The sequence below is a fragment of the Echiichthys vipera genome, assembly GCF_963691815.1.
Source record: "Echiichthys vipera genome assembly, chromosome: 13".
NCBI classification, from domain to species: domain Eukaryota; kingdom Metazoa; phylum Chordata; class Actinopteri; order Perciformes; family Trachinidae; genus Echiichthys; species Echiichthys vipera.
The window spans coordinates 20,611,392-20,622,151 of record NC_139838.1 but is presented as its reverse complement, the minus strand read 5'-3'; the positions used below and the strand labels follow the sequence as shown (position 1 = coordinate 20,622,151).

Here is a 10,760-nt window from a genome sequence, read left to right as displayed (position 1 = left end):
AGAGAAAAGACAGATGGACAGAGAGACACAAAGACAGAGATGCAAGTCAATTTTCTATTGCCTTAGTAACTTTGTCTACAAATTCAATGATTGCAAATGATGTGGTTCTCTTTGCTCTGAAACCGTATTGTTGACCGTACAGTTTATTATGTTGGTGATGAATTCATTCAGTCTTGTGTAAATTGTTTTTTTTTAGTATTTTGGAGAAGTGGGGAGGCAATGTAATGAGTCTGTAGTTCAAGAGTACATGTTTGTCTCCAGTTTTATGTAGTGGTTTGACTTTAGCTGTTTTCATATTGTTAAGAAATACACCAGTCTGAAGAGACGTGAGTTAGAGGCTTAACATTCAATTACATTTTTAACAGTGCACATATCAAAGAGTCAATAATTTGTTTTTCCTCAGTCCCTCTTAGAAACATTGTTTCCTCGACATATATCTCTTAACCTTCCACACCATCACTACTCTGATCTGCTAAACTAAGGAAGTTCATTTGAAATGCCTAAATAATCCAAATACTTTTTGACAATTTAATTTTTTTAGAGTTTTCCATAATGCGCAAATTATTTAAAATAGAAATATTTAAAAATATAAAAGGAGGATAGTTTGTTAAACCAAATTATTTCATGGATATGTTATTTTGCCAAGATAATGATTCAATTAATTTTTAAGTAATTTACGTATTAAATCCATCTTTGTTAGTATAACTTTTAAAAATAAATATAAAACATTTTGCCAAGGAAGTTCATGCTTGCTGGCACCACCTGCTGTATGTTGTTGGTAGTGAATTCTAGTATTTTATTTATATACAAATAAATGTATTGCTTTCCTTATTTTCCTCAGGTCAAAACACATTAGGGATTATTTGACAAAAGTACATAAAATATCAATATTGTTCTCTCTAGCTGTCAAAAAGTGTAGAGGAGTAAAAGAGGAAAGTTGCATAAAATGGAGAAACTCGTGCAGATTTTCCGAACTGTACTTATGTTGTATGTAGATGCTGTTCCATCAAAAACAATTATACTTTTAGGGTTTGATCATAATAAGTAACTTAACTGATACATTAGAAAAGGTAACTCTGCTAACGTTATATTAAATTAAAGAAAATGTCAATTTTAAATTGTTAAACCAGACGTTTTTAATCCGATCGACTTCAGACACGTTTGGGCTGTCAGTGTTTTTCATTCCAATAAATAAACATACTGTACAATGATGAGCCACATTATTCATTTAATATATAAAAAATATGTGTATTCCTCATTCATCATTCAAGCATTAATGACAATTTCATTATAAGAAAAAAAAAGAAGAAACAGCCTAAGACAAAAGAAAACTCAAAACAGGAAAAATGAAAGCCATACACCTGGGGGATACAATTTTCACTTACATTTCCGTTTTTCTTATATTTCACAAATGCAAAGTGTGTAACAAAGCACAGCAAAACCTGTACTGTAGAATGCTACATTTGATGTGCTAAAACAACACTATTGTTCTCCACCACGTGCCGACAGCTTCCATTTTAAATAACACAACTCAAGGCCAAAGAAAAGAACTAATTACATGTACACAGCAGCACATATGGTTTGCAATGACATATGTGGTTCGATGAAGGTTCTGCCATGGTTTCATAAATAATACACTGTTTGTATGACTGATGATGGAATCTCAGATCAGTGCGTTGTTACCTTCATGTCCATCATATAAGTAAGGCTGACTGATGACAAATCACCAGAAATGAAACACCATTCAACATGAATGACATCCAATTTAAATATGATTGTGCAAAGGGCCAAATGCTGTATAAAAACAATAATTAATGTGTTCAGGAATGGAAATAGTTTTGTTTATCACATCACCATGATAAACTGTATAAAGCACTTTGATCAATACAAAAGAGCAAGTCAGTCATACAAATCCATTTTAAATAGGACACAGAGTCTGTTCTTTCCCCTCATGCTGACATAGTGGTTTTGGGGCCTTTTGTGTGAACAATCGGCCTGATGATAATTTAATCTGATGAAGTCTGATTCAAGTACCTGCAAAGCATCCATCCGTCGATGGAATCAACATTTTCAAGTACTGAAAAAGTCTTAAACAGATCTTTAATAAATAATATGTCAACAAATGTGTAACATATATTCCAATGTACAGAGGATCAAATATATTATGACTGTTCTATAATATAAAAAAACAAGTTCACTCGCTGGCTCATGTTTCCTTAACTATCTCAGTAATTATCAATCAGATTATGGTATTTCCTGTGCAGCAGTCTGCTCTTTAGCTGTAAGTTACATACTACATAGCATCAAATGTGCTGTGTGTTACGTACTAATAAATAAAGTAGTAGTGCCAGTGAAGTAAGGTGCATGATACGAGAATGCAAAAATGGTTTCCGTTGGCACATTTTGGCAGCATTACATGCCTTTGCCCCACCATGTTACAATCAACCAGCTGGTAAATTATAACAATTTTAACCCTCCTGAATGCCATTTTTAATCAAGTGTTCATATTTTTTTGTAACTGCAATATTAGAGCTGCAACTAATAATTATTTTCACTAATAATTAAGATGTCAATTATTTCCCTGATTCGTTCATTGTACTAGTTGGTCTATACAATGTAAGAAAATAGTGAAAAATTGTCATCCTATCACATATCCTCACACCAGCAAATTTGGGACGTTTTTGCTCGAAAAAAATAATATTTTTACGGACAACTGACAAATGGTTTCAGCTTTGAACTGCACCAGAAATCCTCCTCTGTGTTTCCTCAGTTTCATAAAAGCAATATCTGATATTTCTCTTTTTAACCAGTGTTGTGAAATCCCATATATTGTTACCGTAAGGGCTGTATCACAATATGAAAAATACAAAACAAAGCACAGACTGCTTTAACGCATTACACATGTAGTATTTCTAACATCTTTAGGTTTTTAACTTAGTAAAAGTCAATGGATACAAAACGGATACTCTTACAGACAGACAATATACAATTCCCGGTAATATAGTGCAATAACTCTGGTGTAATCAAAAAACCACACTGGATAGTTAGGGGTTAAGGAGTGTCTGTCTGCATTTCTCCTCTTCTTCGTCTTCTGGTTTTACATGCCTCGCACCTGACAGACTGGCTCTGCGCCTGACTTAATCATTATGTAATCAAGTCCGCCCTCTGCCTTCATGGTTGGCATGCAGTGGCACCTCCATGTGGTATCAAGGTCAGCTAAGGCCAGCTAAGGTGAGTAATTTGTTGTTATGACAGAGTTACTTGACGACACAGAGCTGTCCTGTGCAGCTGGGCTTTTACAAGTGGATGGCAGCCAAATCTCAGACTGCTTCAGATTCTCATTTTCCCTTTCGCTACATAAGTATAAAGACGGCCTGCTAAAAGAGCGCGTGCTGTATGTAAACTCATGTTCAGCCGTACAGCTGCCCTCAGCTGGTTCGACTGTTTCTTTCTCTGGAGCTCTCCGTTTTTTTGGTGCTCCAGGTAGACACGTGGCACCAGTGTCAAGTGGAGTCGCGACCTGGCAGCTCCCATGTTTGGTTGGAACTTTGCTGGAGTCGTCTGCGTCTGACCAGCTCAGTTTCCTCTTCTGGAACGGAAAAGTAAAACCCAAAATAAGAGTCGTGACAAACCAAGGCTTACAGGGAAAACTAAAGTTCATTACAATTTTAGTTGCGCTGCATTCTTTGAGGCACAAAAGAAACTCCAAGATTTAATAAACAACTCTTTCAAACATGTATCTTGACAGCTATCTAAGACTCAAGAGTAAAATTTGCTGAATAATATATTTAGTCTCTTATAACCATGCTTTATTTAGTTCCTCCAAATCAATACAGTGATATTGTTTAGTCTTGCATTACCTATCTATCTTGTATAGTATTGTTACTTTAACATACCTATCACAGATCCTGTAGTTTAATTTAATGCACACTTGTAAAGGCACTGTAACAAAGGTAACATCCAATATGAAGCTCACCTTGACTGGTATGTGGAGCTGATTTTGGCGCCAGTGGGATCTGAATCTGGGAGTGGTGGTCTGGCTCGGTGCATCTGTGGACTGAAATGCCACCTGAGGGAACCATATCTTGAGCATCATCTCTATCTGTAGCAGGTTATGGAGGTGTTTCTCACTGCAGAGAAAAAGTTTCAGAACAAGCGGTGAGACAAAATATCAATACATTAACATAGCATATCACTTCCTCTCGCTACTAAATATTGATGTTTTTATTAAAGAGGTTAATGTGTTTGGGTTTTTCTGCATTCATTTACTAGTTTGTTTAAGGATGACACACGTGGACAAGTTGCAGTCAATGTGTGTTAAAGAGGCAGCTAAGACTCAATGCATTTTGCTGTACTTCAACATTTTAATCTCGGTTCAAAATACAATGAATAAATACTTAATTCTTGTTTTTTTTATTTTTAGGGGTATTATTTAGGTTATTACACAGATATTGTGATGAATCTCAGATGATTGTCTTGCAATGTCACCATGGGCCACATATTGTGATAGTGTCACAGGGTCACCTGCTTTGGGACTGTTTTTTGTTGTGTGTTTTTTTGCCTGTGTTCATCTGCTAACTCTTCTATCATTGCAGATCTTGCCAACCTCGGCTGCCCTGCAATCATCTCATTCCCTTCACCTGTGCTTCCCCGCCCACTCCCACACCTGACCATCACTTTCCTCATCAACCCATTCATTTTCAACCCATTCTCATTCACCCTCTGTCAGTTCGTCATGCCACATGCCCAGCTCTCACCCTGTCGATTTTGCTCTGCCTGAGTTTTCACCTAGACTGCTGTTAGAGGTTATTTCTGACCTCTCTCCCTCAGTTTAGTTTGCTTTCCTTGTTTTTGCTTTTTGTTGCACTCTCTGAATTTGTGCTTATGGGTTTGTTTGTTTTTTGAGCAGTTACAGATCGGATCGTACTTTACTCTGTGATTCCCACTATTTATAAAAATGCTGGGTAAAAATGGGAGTGACAGTATTCCTGTTTTCCCTTTTCCTACTATCTGGCTTGCTACAGTACTTGTGTTGTTCTTACCCCATTTCAGGCCTCTGTAATACTCCAAGAATCCTCTGCAGTCTGTCTATCGCAACACTCTGCTGGAAACTGGATAGACCTGCAACAATAAAAAATAAAAAAATTCAAATTTCAATGCAAATAGGCACTTAAATTAAAAGATGCACTAAAATTTGAGATAATCAATCATGTTTGATATTGCTCGGTCACATACCTCTGTCAAATCGGCCGGTCTTAAGTCCATGTAGAAGCTCAAGCAAAGGACAGATGAACCTCCGCAAATCTGCACACTTAGCAAATAAGAAGAAAAAGATAATTACTTTATTCATCCTCGAAGGTAAATTACTTTGTTGCAGCAATCTGGTACAACTGAATATGATACAATAGAATAAAAATAACTGGGTATACGAAATACATTATGTTAAAACACAGAACGAAACATAGGCACTTAGACATAAGCACAAGATAAAGCATTACTATGACTGATCTGCTATGTGGCAGAGAATCATACAGAAACAAAGACCTAAGAATGAGTTAAAGAGTGCTCACTTTCTGAGCGAAGGCCAGGTCCCCAGGTGTCGCTGAAGATGAGCCCAATGCGACAGCTCCAGGAGAAGAGGCTGGGCCCAGGTGCTTGGTTTTGTCAGGGCAACGTTCAGGTTGTTGCAAAGCCTTGGCAGCCTTAGACCTCAAGTGCAGCGGATCTGATCGAGCTGGGAAATCAAGGTAACTTCCAGAGAGTGTGAGTCCTTCATCCTCCGAGAGGGACTTCCTTAGTCCACTGTCCCCTTCTCCCTCTGACAAGACGTCTGCTTCATCCTCGGTCTGCTCGCTCTCACTGAAGACATAGCTCGAGGTGGAGGTTAGCGAGTCATAAGATGGCCATTTGGGACAACTGCCCAATGAATTCATCTGTGGAGACATGGAGATAATACCAAATGAGAACCTCTCTGAGTACGACTGTTGGCATTGCACGAATCAAGGCATTTAGATAAAATGTCCATCCCTGTAAAATGTGATGTATTACTTTTATACAAGTTTAGAAATTGAGCAATGGGGGCTTTAAAGATAAGGAAAATACAAGCTACTTCACAGCAGAAAATTTGGTCAATGTAAAAAGAAATTCCTATATCATTTCACTTGAAACTGTTAATAAAGTGAGATAATACAAGTGGTTTTATTTAATTTGTCAATTATAACACAGGAGTATACGAAATTAGGCGTTACTTATTTATTGAATTACGGGAAAACATGCTATATCGTGATATATATTGAGATATGAAATTACCTATATAGGGAAAGAAGATTTTGGCCATATCACCCACGCCTACATTAAATTATTGACTCTTCTTACACAATAAAGGGTGTCACCTTAAGTTATTCATATCGCAATCTTGATATCAAGAAAAAGAACCCAAACACAATACTTTATTATCATGCAGCACAAATGCCAAGAGGTATGAGATTGAATATCAGTCTGTGTGTGTATGTGTGTGTGTGTGTGTGTGTGTGTGTGTGTGTGTGTGTGTGTGTGTCCCACGTTCCTGCCTGTTAAAATGAAGGTTTTCGTTGCCACTGTGTGCACAAAATTGCTGGATAAATACTGTATATGGATATTATTATTCTTATTGTTATTGTAGATACTGTGACTCGCTGCTGCTCATGGAGGAATTGTTGGGTCTCTGTAAATCATAAATATGTCGCATATCAGTGTGGTCTAGACCTTCTGTATTATGTAAAGTGTCTTGAGATAGCTTTTGTTATGATTTGGCACTATAAATAAAATGTAATCGTGTGTGTGTGTGTGTGTGTGTGTGTGTGTGTGTGTGTGTGTGTGTGTGTGTGTGTGTGTGTGTGTGTTGTTTGTGTGTTTGTGTGTGTGTGTTGTTTGTGTGTTTGTGTGTGTCCTGTTGGTCATCTGAGGACAGATGTTCTGTTTACTTGGATAACTTTAGGTAACCTTAACAGAAATTACCAATAACCAACCTTTAGCCTGCTGATTTGACATCACGAGTCTTATTTCAGCCCGTTTGACATGGATAAATGTTTATAAATGTGTATAAAGAGACGATAAACTTGCTTAATTATCCAAATACAATTGAGGAAACAGCAAACGAATATATGAGGGTTTGATCGTTTTCACATGCAAGGAATTTTGCTTTGGTCTCAATGCGTACAACAATTAAAAAATAAATAAAACAATAAGCAAAGTACAGTACACGAAAAGCAGACCTTTTAAAAAGTAACTTAAACATAAATGAATGCATCCCTTCAAGATTTATAGAAATTGTGCTTGTTGTTTACTATTAGTTATTTTGTTTTCACTTATTCACGAGGCTGCGTTTGTTGTTTATTGTTGTTGATTTTTTTGTTTTTGTTTTGTGAATATAGCTACAGCTATAGTTTTAATGATATATGATGATACAATGGTTTGTTTTAGTTGTTGTAGCTTCCTGTGTGGACCAAGGAAGACTAGCAACCACTTTGGAAACTAATGGGGTCTAAATAAAGAATAAATAATACTGTATGTCGAGAAAATGAATAGAAAGGTTTGAAATATACACTTTAACATGCATTTATAACAAATTATGCACAATTTAAGAAAAAGGTTGCGCAGTTTTGTGCAGAAGGTGCAAAAAGTGTATGGTAGTAGAGGTGGCAGATGAAGAAATAATAGAAGTTATGACCAAAAGTGGCTGCTTATCCGTATTTAAGGTGCAACACAATATAAGTGGAGCTAACTTTGTCTAAAAACAGAAAAATGGTCAGAGGAGACGGTTCTTACCTTGTATTGAAGCAGAATTGGAGTCACAAAAGCGGTGAAATAGAAACAGCACCGTTTACGCTACTAAATTGAACAAATTAATATCCTTACAGAAGTAACCTCGGTCGTTTCTGAGAGTATAGATATGTTTCCAGTGTGTTTATCTCTGCCCGTGGATCCGTTCATTTGTCACATTTCCAGCCTGTTCTGCGTGTAAGCACGGAGAATAACGGACGCTACACGTGCTGGGTGGGTGCAAAGCCGCGATTGGCTGAAAACAGGTTCCATCGCTTCCTCATTGGCTCAGAGGTTCGGCCAATCCGCAGCGTTCACGGCGCTGATTGGCCGGTATATGCGTAGACCCCACCGCACCTCTAACGGCAGCACGTGTGGGTGGTGTGGAGGGTGAACTGGAGGAACAGCACGCGGCAACTAGCATGTGCGTACAGTTTTGGTGTGCGCTAATAGATACAGTACTTTGAGAGGCAGATAACATGTGCAATAACGTGTCAGCCTGCTGGAATTTGTTTGTGTTTACCTTTATTGTAAAGTTCTCTATTTTTCTAGACAACTACTGTATGAAGATATACAATAAAGGATGTGAATAAAAGATTGAACAAGACAAAAAAACAAAGGATAAAAGTGGTATAGTAACTGTATTATTGTTATGTTAAATATGCCAGTACATGGCCATCTATGCAAGCAAAAGATAGAGAGATATAGACAGATAGATAGATAGATAGATAAATATACATACACATATATATATAGAAAGATGGATAGATAGATAGAAAAAGACAGACAGATAGATACATAGATAGACATAGAGATAGATATATTGATGATAGAAAGATAGACATATATAGAAAGATAGATAGACAGATAGATACATATAGATAGATAAATGATCTATAGATAGATATACAGATGTACTTTATTGATCCCTCTAAAGGATTTCCTAAAAGAACATGGTGGTCCTTATATAAAATGATTATATAAGTCATCACATTTTGATGTTGTGCTTAAATGGGCCCAACATACATTTAAGGCATGATATAGCGTTTTAAAACTAACTGATGGCTGCTGTTTTAAGGGAATACTGTGCACTTTAGTTTGTAGGCTACTAACTAGAGAGGCTCCAGGTTATAAAATAAAATGAATGCAGACGCGATTATGAGCTGTGTTGTTATTATAGGCCTATTAGAGCCAGAGACAGAAAGCTTGGGACGCAGTCTTACATAGTTACATAATAAGATTGCTACGTGCTGAAGAGTGAGTCACTTACTTCATAGCCTGCACACATGGGATGATGTTACCTGCAGGAGGCTGTTGCCTTTTGAAGTCACATGTTTATAATGATCATGATAATAATAAATTCATTTTAGGGAATGGATAACAGGTCCTGAAGGTTCGGCACAACACAAGGGAGGGAGTGTCAGTGAATACTGGTGGGTGTGGAGGAGTCACTTTCACTTTGACTCTCAGCCAGGTCAAACACCTGTGGAGACTGGTATGAAACATAATGATAGTTCAATCAGTAGTGATGAATTGCCTTTGTCACCGCTGTTTATACAAAAGTATGGTGTTAAAATTGGACAGAGCTCCCAAAAGCTTGATGTATGCTCCTGAAGTATACATAGGGACATTTAGTTAAAGATTTTATGATTGCAAAACAGATACCGTCACCATGCGATACGTATTGGCCAATACTATCATGGGATTAAGTAACCACACTGACAGCAGTGGCCAATCCAACAGCTGAAGGCTGTTTCTACCATGCCATTACAAAGATGCGGATGTTCAACCTGCACGTGCCTTTGGCTGTTAGACAGCAGAGGAGATCTGGCAACAACAAAATACAAGCATGATATTGTTGCAGATAACAGCTGCAAGGAGACTTAATCTGCTCTTCAGTGAACAAATAAGGCACATTTCTGAGAGTCATCGTTATGAGTATCAGATTATAACTCACAATATTACAATAAAGCATGAGCAGCAGTCAATATTTTATACCATTGCATGAGTTAAAGTCATTGGATATGTATAGGGGGGAGCGAGCCATTCATGGTTCTAACCCAGTGTGAACAGGGCTTTTGAGATGGCAGGTGACGTAATAATTGCGTATTTTTCAAGTAGTGACATTTGCAATTTGCCCATCTTCTGGTTGTTAATCAGTGATAAGGAAATGGCAGTGTGTCTTAAATGTGCATTTTGGAAAGGGGCCGACAAAAACATTTGCACATTTCACAATTATATGCACACTGACAGCACAACCACGTACGTTATATAGACAGTGCAAGCAAAGCTGATTTTAAACCACGTGTGCCCTGACGGATTATAAATGATCCAATTATTTCATTTCACATGTGAAAAGTTGTTCATATTTTCGTATATATTTTCCCATCTTTGAAGATTGACAGAAATTGTAGCTGTGAAGCACATTCACACCTACAGACGATTTAGAGTCATCCATCAATTAACCTAACACGTGCACGTCTTTGGGCTGTGGGAGTGAACTGGAGAACCAGAAGGGAACCCACGCAGACACAGGGATAACATGCAAACTCCACAGAGAAGACCCCAGTCCGGATTCGAACCAGGAACCCTCTTGATGTGAGGCGACAGTGCGAACACCACAACACTGTGCACCAAGTATTTTGTTTCACCTGCTAATTCTAATGAATTGAAATCAGAAAGCACAGCATCACAAAAGCACTGGCTGCATGGACTTTCATCATGTACTCCAGAGAAGATTCTTTACTACGTGTGGAGGAAACCTGCAATGTACTGTATACACGCAGCGCCTTACTGGACTCTCTAATAATTCCCCTGAGCTGACACCATGTTAATTTATTCTGTGGAACGCACTGCTCTTTTAAACACATGCTTAAAAATGTGATGTTGCAAACAACATTGATCATTTCACCATTCCCAGGTTGGGGTTAGGGAGGGTGTTTATTATTTGTGTCCCTTTT

General features: G+C 37.6%; 1 protein-coding gene across 1 annotated transcript; it reads right to left on the bottom strand.

Moving 5' to 3' along the window:
* Positions 1-1,213: 1,213 nt before the first annotated feature.
* On the bottom strand, positions 1,214-7,968 carry ciarta (circadian associated repressor of transcription a). Its single transcript, XM_083926246.1, has 6 exons — positions 7,807-7,968; positions 5,571-5,933; positions 5,236-5,311; positions 5,043-5,121; positions 3,977-4,130; positions 1,214-3,589 (listed from the first exon to the last, which is right to left on the bottom strand). The coding sequence occupies exons 2-6, from the start codon at positions 5,931-5,933 to the stop codon at positions 3,227-3,229; spliced, it is 1,035 nt and encodes a 344-aa protein (XP_083782372.1). The 5' UTR covers positions 7,807-7,968; the 3' UTR covers positions 1,214-3,226.
* Positions 7,969-10,760: the final 2,792 nt, after the last annotated feature.